General features: G+C 48.1%; 1 protein-coding gene across 1 annotated transcript in view; it reads left to right on the top strand.

Annotated features, from left to right (window-relative positions):
• LOC125311282 (spectrin beta chain, non-erythrocytic 1-like) overlaps positions 1 to 21640 on the top strand; it is an 80948-nt gene that overhangs the window by 22695 nt on the left and 36613 nt on the right. The window contains 1 exon segment of the mRNA XM_048269179.1: positions 606 to 800. Coding sequence (XP_048125136.1) covers positions 656 to 800 — 145 coding nt within the window. The 5' untranslated portion in view covers positions 606 to 655.

The following is a 21640-nucleotide window of genomic DNA, read 5'->3' on the forward strand; positions in this document are numbered from 1 at the left end:
TTGACTGTGTTTGTTGCGTCAGTGATGCAGAATAGAGTTTGAGGGCATTTGCAGTCTCACACTTGTAGGTGGTGCTAAAACTCAACTCTCACTTCAGCAGCAGATGTGTGTGGAAGTTGCCTGTCTGGGCCATTAGGGGGTGCCCTAGGAGGCTAATAAAGACCCAACTGATGGAAAAGGAGGAAAGCTTAGGTGTGCAGTGGAGCTGACGGAAATAATTATTCTGGGTTCATTTGTTTTCCACTATTCAGTCTTGCACAAGGTTGAGACCAAGAGGAGTTGATACAAATCTCAGACACTTCTTTAGATTTGTAACCACTCTCCATTTTTCACTGATTATATTTAAAAAATCAATTTAAAAAATGGGCTATTGTTTTTGTTTTCATATCTGCGCTGTCATATATTTCTGCTTGCAACTGGCAGTTTATCATTTTGTTATTCAATTTTCAGTTTTCTGCATGAAATACATTATGCTGCATACCTTATATCTCAAGTTGACTTTTCCCTTTGTCCAGCACCTGGCACTCAACTGGTATTGTATAAACACACACCTTCTGTTAGTGGTGAATGTGTTGCCTAATGTCTTGTGTACTGTTTTTCTGCAGGGCTTCATGACTAGACGCTGATGAGCAGGTGCACTCGCTGAAGCGTCAAGATGACATCAGTAGCCGCTGACTATGACCACATGGAGATCCAGCAGCAATACAGTGACGTCAACAACCGCTGGGATGCCGACGAGTGGGACAACGAGAACAGCTCAGCCCGGCTGTTCGAGCGCTCGCGCATCAAGGCCCTCGCAGGTGAGTGGAGCATCGCAACCTTGTGTACAGAACATCAGTCCCCAGCCCAGAATGGGGGTCAGGCTAATCTAACGTACTGTATAATCACATTATAGACTATGGTGACCTGGACAGTCTTTGGGACAAAATGATAATGGAATTGGGTTTTTTTTCTAAATAATTATGTTGCTATTTGTGGAATACTGTATGTACTGTTATTTATGCCTTAAATACTTCAGTGGTAATGTGTCCCCACTCTGATGTTGACTGACCAAATGCCAACAGGCCACAATGAATGTTGGTGTCCTGTATATAGAGTAGTCAACTATTGGTTAGCAGCAACATCAAAGCTGTTTCAGTTAATGTATGCTTTCACCCTGTCCTTGATACACTTAACTCTAAGATTGCAGCCTACTGCTCACTGGCTTCTTATTGGCATTTTAAATGAAAACCAAACCAATCAATAAATGCACAAGGACAGTATCCATAAGCCAACTTCCAGCTCCTTTGCCCATGTCAGCAGTTAGCTGAAAACCCAGCCAGTAGTATCGGCCCCAGGCAGAACAGACTAGGCCTGGCGAGCCAGCCAGGATATCAGAGCTTCTCTGGCTTGAGTGATACTCGCGTAGCCTGCCTGTCTTCACCTTCCAAGCACACACACAAGCCTGCTGTGAGACCTCTCCGAGGGAATAGAGAAATGTCAAGCGTGGCCCCTCGCAACAATGAGAACCAGTGCTTACATTACACTTAAACTGTAGTTGTGGTACATACTGTTCTGAGAGACTGCTGTGTGGGAGAACTATGGTATTTGGCTTTCTTCTTGGTCGCCAGTGTGGTCTGCTTTGCTCATATGTTTTGTCTGTGTGTTTATGTCCATAAAGTACTGTCAACTGTCATTTAGGCAAATGCAGAGACATTTAACATGTAGAAAAAGTAGTGTTTGGTCTCGGTTTTAGCGTTGATGTGGTCCACTGCACTCGTCGTTGTGCCTGCACTGTTACCTGTTCAATAGTGTTGACTTTCCTATGGCGTTTGTCTCTGTTCAGTAAGTGAAGCTGGAGCCTTGCAGGGGTGCCTTGGCTTACAGGATAGTAGGCCAAAATGCTAGAGTTCCTCTTGCCTCACTAAATAATTCATCAGCCCCTTAAATATGCAGGAGATGGTGGCGTTGTTTAGGTGATCCCAGTGTCTCCTGCTTCAGACACTAGCCTTCATCACAATACAGAGAATTACAGCTACTCTGTACTACGTGCAACAGTGAACGTTCCTGTTGGAATGTTTACATTAGTATGCATATTGAGGCAACCCCTCATTGTGCCTGGTTCTCCTCTCTCTCTCTCTTCCCCTCTCTCTCTCTCTCTCTCTCTCTCTCTGCCACTCCCTGAATGTCTCTCGCATTGGCTCAGCATTTGGTAGCCAGATGTGAGTTTAGCATTGCAGTGGCGATGGCATTCTACTCCTTAAGCATCACATGGACAAGGTGGCTGCACTTACATCATTGGGACATTCCTGACTACTTATTTCAAATGCGTTTGTCATCCCGATCTCTAATGGTCAAACACACTGGTTATGACAAGGTGGCAAGTTACTTTGTGAGTGGCCATGTTTTATGATTGGATGGCAGCAATTCATGGAAAAAGCAACAAGGCATTTAAAGGACCCTCACAGATTGTGTAGTATTTATGCAAAACATGCACGGATTTCCGCATGCATCTGTACTTCTTCCATCTCATTGTTTCGATTGTTTGTGTGTGCTATCTGAAGCATGACACGACTAGAATTTGGAGTGAAAGTCTACGGACCCAAGCCTGCCAAGGTTTTTTTATTTAATTTTTTTAACCTCTGTGTTTGTGTGATGGCATCGATCTGTTTGGTCCTTGGTGGTATTTCTGGTTTGTTTCTGGTAAGGCTAGACTCCCTCTGACCCCACAGAGAAAGGGGGAATGGGGAGGGGTGGGTCAGGAATAACAGGCCACCAGTGGGACGTGTTCACCTGCTCCTGAAGACTATTGACACATTCTGCAAGGCCGAGCCTGCCGTTTGAATAATTAAAACCAGCCTCACCTCTGAAAGGGGCTTTATTCAGTGTCGATCGACCCCGCTGTTTCCCCCAAAACATTCCCGGCATGCCGCCATTTTTACCCTTTAAAGAAGGAAGCCACACTGACAGGCCTCACTGCCTGCACTACTGATGGGTTTGCCTCTCAAAAGCCATATGTATGACTGATGCTCAATTTTCCCCACTGAATCCGATCATCTATCTTCCTGACAGAAGCAGACCCCAGCCTTCCCGTAAGAATTTCACTCGGTCCCCTGGCCCTGCGGCCGAGTGCCGCTGTGAAATTTACCACGGTGGCTTCACAAGTTTCTGTCCTGCCCTCATTGCCTGCACACCAAGTCTGGCCAGCAGCTCCGGCTGTTCAGAAACTGGGTGGCACTGGGTGGTCCCACACCCATACCACGCCTCCTCCCATGCCCCTGCTAACCCTCATCTCTGCTGAATGTGTGTGAGTGTGAGTGTGAGTGTGTATCCACATCAGGGCAAAACTGTCTCTGTTCTCATAAAGAACTTCCCTGAGTGTCAATCCTCTTTGATGGCACCAGGTTGTAAGAGACATGAGGCACATATATGGGTGTGGGGAGCAGTAAACTGAGTGTTAGATGGACAGGCCACTGACAAAGACCATAACAGCCTGGGACAAGATAGAAATGCAATATAACAGCACTTCAATGCAGTGTTGACTTTAGATGTGTCTGTTCTGAACTCCCTAGACTGGTATTTTGAATGCATGATTATTGCTCCAAACCTATGAAGCACATTTCTGTTATGTGTTTTTATAATAAAACTAAAGATATAAGCTTACTTTTTGAAACTTTTTGACTTAATGGAGATAGACTTTGGAAGTGCATATGGATATGGGCAAGTAGTGTGGATCTTAATCTGATCCGATCTAGAACTGTGAACATTGAACTGTCAACTGTTTACACCAATGTTTCTCAAAGTATGGTCCGGGGACTGGTGGGCACTGGTGGTCCGCAAACTATCCCAAGGGGTCCGCGATCAGACGTGGTAAAATATAATATAGATGAGTTTATTGCAATATTGAACCAACTTGTATGTAAATCCAAACAGTTCTTCAACATTGCCTATGTAAGCTACGGCAGTTTAAATCATATGAATCATCTGACAAAATAAGCAAAGTGCCTTGAGTAGGCCTATTGTGTAATATACTGTTTTTTTTAGCTAGGTGGTCCGTGGTTTTTTTTTATTGGTTAAGTGGTCCTTGGTCTGAAAAAGAGAAACACTGGTATACACCAATCAATACAAAAACAGGAGGAAAATATGTCACCGTCTCTTAACTTAATTGATTCATTTATTATTATGAAAACATCTCTCAAAAAATAGTATGAAGTAGCTGAGGTTATTGTTAGTGTAGTATCCATTCTGTTCTTTGTTGTTTTAATTAGAATGTCAGGTTGTGATTACGAGGCTGCCAGAGGTAATTTGTAAATGTTGTATGTGTGTGGGTGCATTTGTGTGTGGTGTGGTGTGTGCGTATGTGTGTGTGTGTGTGTGTGTGTGTTTGGAGGTGTGCATGCAGACCAACCTCAGTCTGAGAGAGCTACTCCACTCCAGCCTTGCCAGAATAGCTTAGACCCTAGCCTGTGGTCAGCTCCCAGCAGCAACATGCCCTATGAAAACACACACCACTGTTTATGCTCGCTCCATTGCAAATATACAACCAGGCGTAATGGTGCCGTTAAGGGGGGATTTCACATTGACTTTGGGGAATCAAGTCCCCGCTGCTTGTGTTTTTGTAATCGACGAATAAGTGCTTTGTTTGAAATGAATGGACATGGGCAAAGAACAGATCCGTTCTGCTCATTAAAATGTGCTGTCAAAGTCATTTCCTCTGTCAGGAGGATTTGCAGTGGGGATGTTGTTTTGTCCTGTTATCCTTTTACCTTCAGATCTGTGGATGATGGACGGTCGTAGGCTTTTCTTCATGGGTTGTTGGGCAAATTAGGGAATGAGGGTGTAAAATTGTGCAGGGGCAAAAAATTAAGTTGAAAGCTGTGCGCTGCGCTCCTTGGCATTATTGGTTGTGTTCTGTAGTGGATTCAGAGAGATCATCTGAAGTAAGTGAACTGAGTTGAATGAAAGAGTGAGAGAGCAAGAGAGAGAGAGAGAGAGAGAATGGAGGGGAGGAAGAGAGAACAGAGAAGCTGATGCCTCTCTTGCGAGGTTAAGGCCGGTAGTGGAGGTAATCTGAGTCCATTCTGCCACACAGCTCCCACTCTTGAGACCCAGCTTATTCCTCCCGCTTTGTTCCTCCACTCAAAAGCCATGGCATTTTTGTGTGGCCCACACGGTCTTGTTAAGCTGTGAAAAACAGGGAGGATGGAGCGCAATAAAAGTCAACACCACTGCTGAGAGGAAGATTACAGGAGTATTTCCTCCCCACTGCCCTCCTGTAATGGAAATGTCAAGAGCTGGTTAATCTTATCACAAGATTTTAAGCCCTTGTGACAGAAAACAGACAATATGATGACAAAGGACACCCCTCCAGTTGGAGAGGAGTTGGTATAGCCCGCTGCCTCCTGCTTCTCTCTCCCGCCCACCGGTCTGTATGGTAATTAGCCTGTGATGACATCAGGAAAAACAAACCTCCTGATTGGCTGTAGGTTGAATTCCAAGTGGCTGGCACCTCCCTCTCCTCCCGGAGGTCTGTGAAAGGTGTGCTTGGTCTCAGCAGCCTCCCAGCGCATTACAGAGGGACCCAGTCCACGGACTCCACAGCTCACGTTCTCTCTCTCTCTCACACTCACTTCCCTCTCTCCCTCCCTCTCTCTGGCTCCCTCTCTCCTGTCTTTCTCTGGGAGCTGTCACTTCCATCTACGCGGAGAGAAGTGCAGTGTGTTTGAGTTTGTGTGTGTGTGTGTGTGTGTGTGTGTGTGTCTGGGCGACTCGTCCCCCCCCCCTGCTGATATTGTGATGGGGGGGGCTCCTGGGCTTTGAACTGAGGGAGCGAGAGCAGGAAGACCAGCTGCAGACAGCGCAGCATGAGGACATGCTGTTGAGCACTGTGGACTCCAAACCCTTCAACCAACTCTTCACTCTGGACTAACACACTCGGACCAGGAGGACCGCCACTCTCTTATATCTGCTGTCTCCTGACTGGACTTGAGTTTTGCAGAGAGGACCCCCAAGAAGCTCCCCACTCCCATCGTCTCATCTTGAGTCCATCTTTACAGTCCAGTGCTATTACGGCTGCTTGTGGGTCAGTCTCCACTCTCCACTGCACTGATGGAGCTCCAGAGGGCCACCAGCATGCCTGGGCCCCTGTCCCCCGGACCTCTCTCCCCTGGACACGTTTCCCCGGGACCTCTCTCCCCGGGACCCCTCTCTCCTGGGCTCGGCCCGTCCTCTCCGGTCCCGGGCCCCAGCGGTGCCAGTCCGTCCTCAGGCTCAGGTGCCGCTGGGCTCAGTTACTCCGCTCAGGCTGCCTACAACTACAACCAGCTAGAGGGGCGCTTCAAACAGCTGCAAGGTAAGGCAGAAGCCTTCTACACTGTGTGTGTGTATGTATGTGTGAGTGTGTGTTTGGCTTTGTTTTGTTTTGGAGCCGAGTGAATTTGAAGTGAGTCAGGCATCACTAGAGGGAAACATCGTCGCACACACCCTCACCGGGGACTTTCACTTTTCCCAAGAAGTGGCCAAGCCAGAGGCTCTCAGTGGAAGAGAGAGGGCTTCCCCCATTCAGCAGTTCTGATGCTTCTGGCTGCTACGTGAGGAAGAGGAGCAACGCTACGAGCACGCCAGACATGCTTCAGCAGCCCATGAGATATTCATGAGTAGCAGCAGGGGACGGGACCTGCGAACGAAGGGATGGGGTGTGTGTGTGTGAGCGTGTATGTGTGTGTGGGGGTGGGGGAGGCTGGGGACCCTGGAGTGTGTGTGTGTGTGTGTGAGCGCGTGCCAGGGCAGCCTAGTGTGTCTGCTGTTTATCAGCTGAGCCTGGTTAACACAAAAGCCACAGCACATCCCACAGGGAGAAGTCGTCCTTGTTATTATTACATGTGAATTTGGGGACCTGCCCCCCAACTCCCTCTCTCTTTCTTTCTTTCTTTCTCTCTCTCTCTCACTATCGCTCCCTCTCTCTATCTTTCTTTCTCTCTCTCTCTCACTATCGCTCCCTCTCTCTATCTCTCTCTCCCTCTCTGTCTCTCTCACCGCCACCCCCAGCTCACCCCTCTCACTCACCGTTCACAGCCTCTTGATTGGCTTATCGACCACAAACAATAGCGAGGGAGACAGAAAGAGAGAGAGAGAGACCGAGAGAGAGAGAGAGGGAGACATAGAGAGAGAGAGGGGACAGTGGGAGGGGCTGTTTTTTTTGTTGTTGTTGTTTTGCCCCGTGAGCTCTGTGGAACTGCTGCGAGGCCCGGCCTGAAGGATTCCATCCCTGCACTCTGGCTTTGTTGTTGTGCGTGGGCCGCAGATGCGCTCTAGGTTGCTGTGGGGCTCTGGCGTGGGCTGGCGGCGAGGACAGGATTTTTTGATGACGCTGCTGGAGTGGGTGCTCTCTGAATTTGAATGCGGTATGGGCTGTGTGGAGGTGGCTCATCGTGGTGGTGGTGGTGGAGGAGACATCTCTGGTTGCTTCTCATGCACACTATGGGATGAAAGAGGCCTTTGAAACAGCTCAGCTCAGCTTGCTTGCATCTTGCAAGTCATAGGTCAGAATGGAGTAGAGATAGCTGAGAGAGGAGTAGAGATGGCTGAGAGAGGAGTAGAGAGAGAGAGGAGTAGAGAGAGAGAGGAGTAGAGAGAGAGAGGAGTAGAGAGAGAGAGGAGTAGAGAGAGAGGAGTAGAAAGAGAGAGGAGTAGAGAGAGAGAGGAGCAGAGAGAGGAGTAAAGAGAGGAGGGGTAGAATCAAGAGAGGAAAAGCTGGGAAGCATCCATTCATCACACACTCCCACCTTTCAGTCACTTTCTCTCTCTCCATGACACACACACACACACACATGGAGTCTCATACTCCTACCTTTCAGTCACTCTCTTTCTCTCTCTCTCACACACACACACACACACACACACACACACACATGGAGTCTCATACTCCTACCTTTCAGTCACTCTCTTTCTCTCTCTCTCTCACACACACACACACACACACACACACACACACACACACACACACACACACATGGAGTCTCATACTCCTACCTTTCAGTCACTCTCTTTCTCTCTCTCACACACACACACACACACACACACACACACACACACACACACACACACACACACACACACACAGACAGACAGACCTTTTTTAATCAGACGGAGTGAGTGTAACATTTTTACCCAGCTCCCTAGCAGGCTGGTCTGGTTTAATTTAGAGCAGCACTGTCCCAGGAGATGAAGAGGGGAAGAGGAAGTGAAAGAGAGAAAGAAGAGAGAGAAAGTGAGAGAGAGAGAGATCTGACAGATGGGCTGGGCACTATCTGCTGTCAGAAGGCTGATTTAGGATTCACTCAACAGTACACACATACAGCCATACACATGAACACTCATTCTCATACACACACACACGCACACACACACACACACACACACACACACACACACACACACACACACACACACACACACACACTTTCTCACAAGCCCTGAACATGATGAATTCATTTCTTTTCTAAGGCTAACAAGCTTGTGTTGAATGACTTACTGTAACGTCATTAGCATGATTGGTCTGATTAGGACCTCATTTGGGATGTGTGTATGTGTGTGTATGTGTGTGTGCTAATGTGTTGTAATAAGTAGTCATTTAACATGACTAAATCAAGAGCGAGAAACATTAATCATTGGGATGGGTCACATAACAAGACAGCGCTAGTTAGCAAGTGAGGGAAGTCTTTAGATGCCTTCACAGCCATACGCATGACAGCGTGATTGTTTGTTCCGCCTCGAGTGGGTTTTTATTATGATGCCGCCGCCATGGGAGTTGTTTGATGGATGACGTGACGGGGTTAGCAACGTGCCCGGCTATCCTCTCACCTCTCTGAGTTTTCATTAGCATCACTTCGCCAGAGGGGCACTTGGCTGAAAGAGCCGCAGGGGGGACCACAGCTCCTTGGTTCTGGTCAGCCTGCCGGTCTTCTGCCACCCCACAGACACACACACACACACACACACACGCACACACACACCGGCCCTATCTCATCTTCATCGCCTAGCTCAGCTGACCCCAATGATTTCACATGACTAAGCAGGAGCCTTTTCGCTGCCGTCAGACGGGCCAGTGAAAGGAGATAGTAGCCATGCAGAGCACTATTTAATATTCTGTGTGTTGTGGTCGGTTAGAGCTTTACTGAAGAGCAGTTAGGTTTGCCCCTAGAGAGAGAGAGAGAGTGTGAGTGTGTGTGTGTTGTGTGTTGTGTGTTGAGTACAGAGCAAAAACCAATAGCAATAAGTGCTCTCGTCTTAATCTCACAGCTCTCTCTGCCCTCAGAAATGCTCTTATGGTGGGTCGATCCTTCCAGTTTGCTTGTGCAATTAGGAACTGTTTCACTTTCCCTCAGAGGGATTGCAATGGAAGTCCAGTGCTTTTATTACTGATCCATCATCATCACTTTGCACTGAGACCATGTTGGTTTGACAGTGCAGTTAATAATGGCCTGTTGATTCATGGTGAAAGTTGGCAGTCAAGGACAGGTTGAGCAACAACCTCAGTGAAACAGTGTCTTGGTGTGTTAGAAAAACAAACGGACACCGGGAATTTTGTTTTAAAGAAGAAAGTGAAAACATCTTTTGCAGTCACTCGCTCGTGCAATGTTTCAGGTTCACCTGAGCCCTGTTGGGAAGTGGTGGGCACAGGGAATGGGGAGGGAAAATGTATCTGTGAGGCTCCTCAGGTTTAGCAGACAAGTGGAGGGTCTAAGAGAAGAAGCTTTGTGCTTTTAAATAATAGATTCTGCCCTTAGCTCAGCCTTGACTCTGTGTTGAGACTCTTGAGTTGAAGAGCAAGTAGATATTAACCTGGCAGGCACACTGTTGCTCTCAAGCCCCATCCTGATGGATGCTTTTGGCTTTTCAGCTGTTTGAACTGCGCTGAATTTGAGTCTCTCTGAAGTCATGTCTGCCACAGGGTCCAACTCTATAAATGAGCTTGTAATAGCAGTGTAAATCTCCTACTTCCTGTCAACAGTATATGCTGTATGGTGGTTTTCAGGGAAAGAAATTGAATCTGTGTTTGACTATTTTATATATATTGTGTATATATATTTATATACAGTATATTGCATTATGTAATGAAATATAAAAGATTTTGAACCCAGTGAGGGTATCAGGAGAGAGGATGGAAGCCTTGTCAAAAGAGTGGCCCCCCACAGGGTCCCTCACTTCAGCACTGTGGTCAGTCAACACTGCAGGAAAGCAAACCCAGTGAGTTGTGCCAAGTGATGTCTTCACTTCTCTGTGAAAACAGGCCAATCATTTACCTCATTTGTAAAGCTCTGGACAGTGGACACTTTGAAGCACTTACACTATACTGTAAGTGCTGTTTATCCCGTTCGCTCAGGGGAAATTAAAGATTTAAATTATTTAAATGAGGCCGTTTCCCCCACTCCCCCCTTTTTATCGCCAGTTATGATTACAAGATGTGAAACAGAGCTTGTCATTAACATGAGAACGCTGGTTTAACCTCCACTGATGCCTACCGACTCGCCCTTGCTGTAGCGTTAGGGTAACAAAGCAACCCCATGTTTGATCTTGTTTAGCTTTATCTGAATGGAGATAAGGACTCAGGCCTGGCTGGAGCAGTCCATCAGGCAGGGAGCAAAGTCCAGCCCTGGGGACTCTCACTCAATGTGGCACGTCTGTGGCCTGTGGCGCGTTGCCGCGGCGATTCCCTTCCAGCGAAGCCCGGTCCGACCCGACCTGGCTGGCGAGGGCCTTCAGCCATGGACTTCCTAATCGGATGCACGGCACAAAGACAGAACCCTGCCGTCGCGGGGGCCCCCCAGTTCCAGATTGAAAGAGGCGATTCTGTTCTTCCAGAGCAGGCGGCCGGGCTGGTGCCAAGGCTCTTGCCACCCGGGCTCAATGCCCTTCTGTTCCTCTGTTGGCTGATGCTCCCATGCCCTGTCAAGCGAGAGAGTGAAAGAGAAACCGAAAGCAGGAGAAAGAGGGAGAGAAAGAAAGAGAGCGACAGAGACTGAAAGAGGGAGCGAGAGAGCAAGAGAGGGCAAGCTTGGACAGGAAAAGGAAAAGGCGCCGTCTCAATCGAGTGAAGGCAGACGCTGAGGGGGGCAGGGGGGGACGCCCTGCTGGTTCTTTCTGACGCTGATTGACTGGCGGGGTTGGGTGCTGCACATTATGCCCCTCCGGAGCCAGCATGGCCGCCGGATCCCTACATAAAGCCCCAGTGGCAGCACCAGCTGTGGGTCATCAGCTCGTGGAAGTGCGGCAGCTTGGCCTGCTAGGAATGATGATGATGAACCCGGATGACAGCGCCAGCACCAGACCCAGCTCTGGGGAGACCTCAGAAAGAGCCCCAGAGAACAGAATGGGCCCGTGCGTGGAACAGCACACTAGAGAAACCACAGCTCTATAACATGCTGTGTAGTTCCTGTCAGAGTCCATTTGTGGTGAGAGGCCTATGTTCTATGGGTGCGTTGCTTTTGAGGCGTAGTGTTTTTTAGTGGATGGTTAGAGAGCTAAAGGAAAGGCTGATGGTTGACATCTTTCTGCTGGCTCTGGTGCCATTCTCCACATGCCTGATTATACAGTACAGTCAGTAAGCCGAGCAGTACACCTCACAAGAGGGGCATATACTTAGCTGCATGAGTTCCAAGAATTTTCCACGAATTCCAATGCGGGGTTTAAGCTGTGGTATTAAAAACAGCGTTCTCTGAGAGTTGGGTGTTTTCCTCAGTCAGTTTCCTTATTGACTTTATCAAACTCCCTCCTTTGAGATACTCACTGGTTATTCATCTGGATCGTCTCATGTTGTGGGACTCTCAGCTAGAGTTCTCAACGGGTCAGGTCGGCCCGACAAACCCGACGGGACCCACAGGTTCGGGCCGGGTTCGGGTCGAAAATATAAGCAAATGATTCGGGTCGGGTTGGACCTCGGGCTTAATCTTTTCTGCTCAGTGAAATTTTTTTTTTTATTAATCTTCGCAGCTGTTTACCGTAAAGAAAGCCTGCTGCTGCGTGCAACGTGCATAATGGAGAGGGCAGGGGCAGACGCTGCGTGCACGCCTTTAGCCTGGAGAAGAAGATGGAGTTGGTGAAAAGTAGACTAAACTTGCCGCAGGTGAATTCACCGTCGCTACTACAGGAGTGGGGAAATCAGAGGTCTGGAAAGTGTTTGGAGTAGTGCTGGATTCTGATGGAAATTCTACAGGTCATGTGCAATCCTCAAAATGCAAGGTGCTGATGAAATATGTGACCCTGCAAGGCGAAACCAGTCGCTTTGGTAAAATTTACAAAATTAAGTTATTGTGCTCACATGAACGGCCATAAACTAATCTTTCCAACAATATGTATATCGAGGGTAGGCCTATTGCAAAAAGTATCGCTAAGATAACCGCATCCAAAGTTGGCATGGTTCTTCCTTCACGATACGCCAGAAGAGGAGAAAATCACCGTTTTAAGCAAATTGTCACGCTAATGTGTTGAATCTTCACCTAAATAAAGTCAGGGTTTAACAGTCAAAACGTATGTTTTTCGTCGGGCCGCGGGCCGGGTTCGGGCAGATAATTCATGTTGATGTGTCGGGTTACATCGGGTCCGGGCTTTAAAAGCCACGGACCGGGTCGGGTCGGGTTGTAATTTTCAGGCCCGTTGAGAACTCTCAGCCATGTGTGACGGAGGATGGCTTGTTTGTGTGAGTAAAATGGCTGGTTGTTGTAATAATGTCACACACACACACACACACACACTTACACTTTTGACACATTGGTTCCTAGGACCTGAATAGACAAAACCAGAGAGACATTTTTTTTCATTGTACTTATTTATCTGACCAGCCAAGATTTAAATCACCTCAACATCAAAGGCTCACTGTGTACTGTAGGGCGGTGTCCAAGCACAGAACAGAGAGGGACTACAGTGCTGTGAAACACATTCAAGTATTTCTCCTTGACTTAAAAGGACACACACACACACACACACACACACACACACACACACACATACACACACACACACACACACACACACACACACACACACACACCAATCAGCCAAAGTGCAGCTGTGGGCATTGCCTGGAGGTAAACCGCAATGCTTGGTTAGTCAAGGTTGAAACTGCACTGAGCTAAAGCAACTGAATAATAGCCAACACCACCCAGGCACTGTCAGGCAGGTGCCCCAATAAGTTAATGAAATAGCAGTGACATTGCTGAGCCAACAGAGACGTCTGATACTCAATGACACCCCCCCCCCCACCACCACCCCGTCCTCCTTTCCTCTTCTTTCCATAGAGGAATGCCAGGCCTCATGAGGCTTTTTGCCTGGAGACTAAACTTTGTTCACGGTGGTTGAGACTGAGGCGCTGCATCACATGTGTGTGTGCTGTGCCACTATTGGTGAAGCGGAGCGGAGCAGCAGAGCGTCAAGCAGTGGTCGGCCCCATAAAGAATCCTCCGCCTGCTGGAACAGCAGAGACCTGAGGTAGTTTTAGCAGGATGCGCCCCTAACCGCATGTTTGGGATTGGTTATAGGATCCGGATTAAATGAATCGCGGCGCTGTTTTTGTTAGCTTCACGAGACGTGCTACTGAGGGCACGACACTAAAACTGAAAACGGCCTCCAGGTCTCACTTCCGCCACCGTACAATGCCCACCAGCCGGTCGCACAAACTGTGACGGCGATGGGTACATCCACACCGAGCAGTAGCAGGAAAATGGGGGTAAAAAGCCCCCCAGTTTTAGAACTTGCCCCACCCTTCCCCTCTCCATGGGCCTTATTGAAGACAGATGTGGGGCATAATGAGCTGCTGGATCTGTGGGCTGGCTAACCGGCCTACGCTCCCCTGAAATAGCACCTACCCTCAAAGCCTGATGTCACTGGACGAGAGATGCCCCCCTTGTCCCTCCCCTGATTTAAAAACAAGGCTCACATGCCTTACTCTTCACCTTGGTTTAGAGAGAGAGAGAGGGACAGAGTGACAGAGACCCAGAGACTTTTAGAAATGTTTTACTGCATCTAAACAAAATATGATTCCATATCAGTAATGCTTCCACTTAGCTCTTAATCTTCAAACCCCAATCTCTCCCAATACCCCAATTGTCACCAGAGCTCCATTAACACACTCACACACACACACAGGCAGATGATGAGGTGAGACATGCACAGTGTGCTGAGATATTTGCTCTTGTCAGATGTAATCAGTATGAAAGGAGGTCAGGTTGGGAACATGGCAGAGCCCCCCTGGCAATCAATATTGACAGTGCACTAGTATTCCTGCTGTGCTTTTATCAGCTCAATCCATCATGGTTGCCCCCTTGCTAGAATAGAGTTGTAATGTTAAATTGTGATAAGATAACACATTGAAATGTAAATATTCAATAATATCATAATTTGAGTCATAAAGTCATAATTGCCAACTGTCACTAACTGGGGTATGTGTCATATTTGTCAGATTCAGCTGTATACATCAGCAATTTCAGTTTAGTTCAGTTTTATTTCTCCATATAGCAGATAACAATTGAAATATGTTCACATTCATTCACATAATCTAATCTAAATATTATTTTACTCATATTAGTACTTCCAAAATGCCTGACATTTGCGTGAAGGTTGAGTTGGAGTGGGAAGTGGCGGTTTTATGATGGATAAGTAGATGGCGATCAACGTTTGAGTGGTTTGGATGGTGCTGTGGTCCGACCGAGGTGTTTGCTTTGGAATGCGTCTGAACGACCACAGGGCTGAATGGCTAGCACATGCAGCCTTTGAGGCCCGACTTCCACTCTTTTCCTGCCCTCGGTATCGCATTCCCCTGTCTGGCATCTCTCCCCCTCAAACAAGGCTGTCTTGTTGGAAATAATAGCCTCCATATAGTTTGATCGCAAAGGTAAAAGCCCTCGTTCGGAGCTATTGCTGGCTTTCAGAGCCTCTGTGAGGACTTGATGAGGGAAACGCTGTGAGTCTGACTCACTCCGTTGCTGTAAAAATATTTTCTTTTCTCGTTTTGGGCCTGGGAATAGGTGGCCATGTCCTTTTGAAGTGGAGGATCTACTCAGACGTTGTTGTATTTTATGATCAACGCAAGACGACTCAGTGTGAAGTCCCTGAATGACAAGTTATGCCGCTCAGGGTTGGTTGGTTGTTCTCGTCTCAGTTTCTCCCTCCCAGAAGTGTGTGTGTGTGTGTGTGTGTGCACAGTCCTATCTCTACACTCGAGTGTTGGTCTTTTTTCTATTGGTAACTACTTGGGAACTAACGCGCTGATTGATAGCGGTGGTCAGTAACGCGGCCAAGTCTGTTTGCTAATCTGGCTTATGATTAACCGAACGGTGAGTGTGACATACATGACACACATGGTCATGCGTTATTCAGGCGATGCGTCACAGAGCTTCTACGGCTTACAGTCCTGTCAACTGCATTGGCACTCTACTGTGCAAGCAAGTGTCTCATTCCACCAGGTTCCTCACAGGAACACCCGGACAGCGGCGGGAGAGTTCCTTGTTCCCCATTCCTTGTGTTGAGTTGACGTCGGATCACGCGCTCTCTCTCAGCACCTCGTTAGAATGTCCCTGTCCGTGGAGCCTGGTCGTGAAGCCCGGCCAGGACGTCCCCTACCCCGTCGGAGTCAGAGGAGCGGCCATTTTCCTTTTGTCCTTCAGTCGTCTCGGAGGTGCCGGTGGCAGCACAGCGCCGAGCAGAGTAGGGGAGTGAGGAGCTGAATAATTCATTGGGGGGACCCGGCGTGGCCTACATTACAGTGGAGAGGGCCTCAGTATTTTAGGAGCCGCCTCATAGGACCCCTGTCCTGCACACGGACCTGCTCTCCACTGACATCCATTGAGCACTACTTTAAAAGAGTGTAGAAATACACACAGAAACATATTCTACCAGCTACCAGCTGAGATAATCTGCAACATAGAGTTCTGTATCAGAGTATTAATGGCGTAGCTAAAGCAATGGCAATAGCAATATCAGTATCGGGTATCAAGATTATCAATAAGTGTCATTTTTTAATACAGTTAATCCTCATTGCAGTTACAGACCTTCAGTTACAGGGCTTCAGAGACAACTCCACCCTTTAGTTCAGAGAGGTTATTCACTGTGGGCAGGCTCCAACCACTGTGCAGTCACTCACTCGGCGGTGCTTGGCTCCCGGGGCAACAGGGTGAGGTGAGGGGGTGGAGGAGAGGAGAGACTGGCACAGGGGGCTGGCAGCCATGCGGGGTCACAGGGCCTTGGGCACGGCCAGTGCCAGTTAAATATCTCAGGGCATGGCCAGTGCCAGGCCCAGTTAAATATCTCAGGGCTCAGGGCATGGCCAGTGCCAGGCCCAGTTAAATATCTCAGGGCATGGCCAGTGCCAGGCCCAGTTAAATATCTCAGGGCATGGCCAGTGCCAGTGCCAGTTAAATATCTCAGGGCATGGCCAGTGCCAGTGCCAGTTAAATATCTCAGGGCATGGCCAGTGCCAGTGCCAGTTAAATATCTCAGGGCATGGCCAGTGCCAGTGCCAGTTAAATATCTCAGGGCATGGCCAGTGCCAGGCCCAGTTAAATATCTCAGGGCATGGCCAGTGCCAGGCCCAGTTAAATATCTCAGGCATTGGGCCAGTGCCAGGCCCAGTTAAATATCTCAGGCATGGCCAGTGCCAGGCCCAGTTAAATATCTTTGGGCACGCCAGTGCCATTAAATATCTCTGTGGCATGGCCAGTGCCAGGCCCAGTTAAATATCTCAGGGCATGGCCAGTGCCAGGCCCAGTTAAATATCTCAGGGCATGGCCAGTGCCAGTGCCAGTTAAGCCAGTTAAATATCTCAGGGCATGGCCAGTGCCAGGCCCAGTTAAATATCTCAGGGCATCGCCATGTTTATTTTGGTTTACTGTCCCAGTGTTTAGGTCTGATTTATCGCAGGTAGGGCTTGGGCCTGGGCTGGTTGGCCAGATGTAGGTATAATTAACGGCCAGTTTGCTAACAACAACACGCGATATTTGACGTGGCGGTGCTGCTCCACAAACAGCTTTGCTTAGCAGGCTATGCGTCCTGCTTTGATATATGGCACCGCTGTGGAACACTCCCTTCAGCGCCCTCCCCAGCCCTCGGCTCGTCTGTCTCTCAGTCGGTCTGTCTGTCTCTCGGTCTGTTGGTCTGTCGGTCTGTCAGCTGTCTTAGGAGGGCTCCATATGGAAGTCGTGGGAGTCATGTGTGTGGCAGTGCAGCTGGAGCATGTTAAATACATAAAGGCTAATCTCTTGACGCAATGTCCCCCTGATACTACAAGGTGACCAGAAACAGATGGATACGCTTTTAAAAAACAGTTTTAAAAGTACTTTCCTTTTTTAAAACAACATTTAAAGTCATAGTCAAGTCAAGTCATAGTCAAGTCAAGTATTTTTATTGTTATTAAATGACATGGAATCATAGCTAAGCTGGTAGGTTATCTGGCTATGTAATCTATTCTAACTTGTTTGTCATGTTGCATGTTCCTATCTGCAGTGGTATTTAACAGTTGTAGTGGTTGAGGGGAAAGCATGCGGTTCTTCCTGTCTCCCACTGCCTGTTTGCTTGTCAGCTCAGGTTTGCCTGAAGCACGTCACCACCACCACACAGACATGGCACACTGGGAGAGCAGCACTGCCCCCTCACACACACACACACACACACACACACACACACACACACACACAACCAGGATCCAGATCAATATTGTCCACACGCAGATGCCTCATTATGTTTTGGCCTTAGCTGTGTCTGAAAAAGACAGATGTGTACATGTGTATGTGTCTCTGGGCTGGAGTAGTGCAGGGCGGGATGGGAGTGTGTGTGTTTATGTGTGTGTGTGGGGAGGGGGAGCCATTTTGATAGTGAGCACTGAGCAGACATCAGATGGGCACACACACACACACTCTGATGATGTGTCCATGTTTTAATGTGTCTGCTATTGACCCACCGTGAGCACCATGTGAGGAAGACGCTCGTTTCATGGCCTCTTTAAAATGTTGCGTGGCCCGCAGGATGGGCCTCACATGAACTCCAGAAATAGCTGCCTCTTTGTTCAGCATTATTGATTGGCCCGGGGCCTGCTCGCGCGCTGCCGCAGTATTTTTGACTGGTTGACAGAATGGGAGCCTTTGTAGGGCTGTCAGCAAAATGGTTTAGCCGATTTAGTGTCGACTCCATCGCGGCCCCGAGTTAAAGTCTCAACAGGTATTTAAAAAAAAAAAAGATGCCATGTGGAGTTTTATTATTTCAGCAAAGCAGCTAGCGGACAGGACAGCTCTCTTGTAACGCCATGTTTATGCCATGCGTGGCCGCTGTATGAAACGTTGTGCAAGTCAAGGGATAAGTGCCGTGTGGCTGCGTTCAAGACAACTTGATTGATTGATTGATCTTGATTCTACAAACTCCCATATAGCTCCTTAAAGAAGCCCTATGCAGGTCTGGTTATTCCTTCACTGTTTCTAGGTTTTCGCCTGATTTGGGCTCGCATTTTTCACGACATAGCTCCACCTGCAGCTTCGGTAGCAAGTGACTGCTACGCTAAACCCCCACTAGCTAGCGAGCTAGCCATTAAGAAACCAAGCTAAACACATACAGGGCTGACAATAAAACGGTCGAGCAAACACATTGTTCACTATCAAACCACATTACAAAAACAAAGTTCACCCAAGGGTAGGCTACTTACAATTTCAACAGCAACAAAGCCAAGTCGGAGTCCGTTTTGCAGTCTTCTGAGAAACTACAATCTGACTACATTTTTGAGACGCGATTGGATACTTCCGCTGAGTCACATCCGGATTTGTTCGGGACGGGACCAGAAAGTTGTATATTCGGTTTTTCCACGGAGAAGCACTAGGGGGAGATGAAGCACCCACCAAACGACCCAAAAAGTGTTGTAGAACCATCAGAACCATCAGACTCTCAACCTGCATAATTAAGGTCATTTTTGCTAAAATTGTTGCATGGGGCTTATTCAAGTCAATAAGGATTAATCCAAAGTTCATGTCAAATTCATGTCTTCATTTCCTCATCTGCTGCCTTTTAAGATAGGGATCTTGTTGTATGTTTATAGTGATACGTCAGTTCATTAACACCTGCCTAGAAGCATGCTGGGATTGTGTGCAGTTCAGATTTTAATTTAACCCAACTTCAACATGAGCTCAAGGGGGATTATACACTCTTGTTTCTACAAGGGTGGACTGCTGTTTTCTATTAATAACTGAACAGTGCTGTCCACTGACTAGTAATTCAGATTTATGGCACACCTATGCGGCTGTCGAAAGTTCCCACTTTCATCACGCAGCTCACATTTCTGAAACCACCGAAAGTGGGCTTCTTTCCATCCCTCCTCGCTTGAGTGTGCTCCCCTCATGTTGACGCACGTTAAACTGGCAGGCTCGTCTGCTGCGGCTGTCCTGGGCTGACCTGCAGGATCTCGCCATGTGATGCCGTCACTTTCATCAGCTCTGGTCATCTCCGCAAGGCTCTGTCTCCATGGAAATGCACCCAACATGACAGGTGGGGGGGGGGGGTGGGGTGGTCATCAGGAGGGTGACCCCCGTCAGCAGGTCTTTTTTGTGTTTTTGTGTATGTTGTTTTCGTTCTCATGCCACCTTAATTACTGGAAGTCCAGGTCAGCACCACAGGAACGGCCATTACTCACCTGAGGAGCAGCAGGCCGTGAAAACTCTCGCCTGCCCCCTACATTTTGTGGCCGTGTGACTGGACTGACCGCCATCTAATACACTCTAGTAATTTACCATCAAAGACAGAGTTGCATCTTTCTCTGACACACACATACACACACACACACACACACACACTTACTTTCTCTCTCTCTCTCTCTTTTTTCTCACTCTTTTTCTTTCACATGTTTGTGTGGTGGTCATTTTGTCAGTCTTCCAGCCCCCATTTTCCTTGTAGACCATTAAAAAGATCCAGTTCACAAGTTCACACGCGGCTATGAAGCAGACTGGAGCTTGAGTGACAGTCATGCCACTGTGGCTTAAGGACCAGGCATGTGCTCAGGCCAACATGGGGTGGAGTGTTGCATGTGACCAAGGCCTCCACCTGCCTCTTCTTTCTGTCTCCCTCAATACACCCTCCCCTCTCTCTCTCCCTCTCCCCTTTTCTCCCTCTCTTTCTATCTTCTATTTCATATCTCTCCTTCTCTCTTCTCTCCCCCCTTTTTATTGCTCTCCTTCTTTCTCTCCCTCTCTCTCTGGCCCTGTGGCTGTAGCTCAGCTGTGGGGACCAGATGCTCTCGGCTCTGCAGGAAGCCGTGTTTAGCAAACACGAAGATTCCTCTCTCCCCACCCATATCCTTTTGGGAAAGACATCACTTAATGTGTGACCTTTTGAACCCTTTATAATTGACAGAGATATTCTGGATTATTTTTGTCTCTGTCCAATCACAGTGGCAGATTGCACCCTGGTGTGACAGATGTGTGTCCCCCTCATTGATATAGAAACCTAATACAACTTAATGGACAATGTGGTATCTAGCTTTCTGTATTTATGGTGTGTCTCATTCTGCATCTGGGATGGAAGGAACTGATGTATCATTTTGTTTGTTGAGCTTATTACCCCAACCTCCACCCCCCGCCACCCACCCAACCCCCACACACACACACACACACACACACACACACAAACAATACACACCCACCGACACACACCCACACTCACCCACGCCCCACGACTTACTGTATGTTTGCATTAGGAGAGAGCATGACGTTAACGTTATGGAAGAGAGGATTCCATAGGCCCAGCAGACATTCAGACGTTGCTGATCTTTAGTGAGTTTTGAACTGCACACACACGGAGGCAGAGAACAGTGCCTCTATTGTCCGAGGGCTGCCTGGCCCCCCTCGTCCAGCCACAGAGGGTCCCTCTATATGATCACCACATGGCCGCCCGCTCATGTGACCTGGAGGTGCGCGAGTGTGGACTCTGCGTTGCTGAACGCTGGGCTTTGGCGTATGAGAACTACAGTATGTGAGCTGCTGCAGTGCTGGGCTCCAATGGAGGGAAAACATGACTTTTTTTAGATCTTTTTCAGCTCAGATGGCACCATCACTGGACCTCCATGATGGACCGTGTTGCAGAGTAGCCTGCTGTGGTGAACTGGGTTTTGAGTGGCTTTTATAATTTCACAACCACCTCCCTTGTGTGTGTGTGTGTGTGTGTGTGTGTGTGTGTCCTGTAATCTGTCAAGATCAGTCTCTGGCCCACCGCACTGTGTTCGGTTGTGAAACTTCCTGCCAGATTCCCATGGCAACCAGCTTGGAGTGTGCAAGAAAAATACCTCATGGAGCAGAGAGCTTGGCATTGGCACATGCCATTAAGTGTGTGTGTGTGTGTGCACATGCCCATACACATTTTTTGTGTATTGCAATGCTCCCAGAACATAAGTAGAGGGAGGCATGGAGTTTGCACACATACTCAGATTTGCTTCTGTGTATAATTCTACAGATATGCCCACATTTGTGTGTGTATGTGTGAGTGTCTGGATGTGTGTTTGTGTCAGATTAAGCATGTGTATGTCCATGGGAAGGTACATCCTGCATGCACACATGATGAATCCCCCTGAGCTTTATGGTAGAGTTGGTGGTGTTGCAGTTCTTGGGCTGGTCCGGGTTCTGTAACATTGTGTGTGTGTGTC

This window comes from Alosa alosa, chromosome 18 (genome assembly GCF_017589495.1).
Source record: "Alosa alosa isolate M-15738 ecotype Scorff River chromosome 18, AALO_Geno_1.1, whole genome shotgun sequence".
Classification (NCBI taxonomy): Eukaryota; Metazoa; Chordata; class Actinopteri; order Clupeiformes; family Clupeidae; genus Alosa; species Alosa alosa.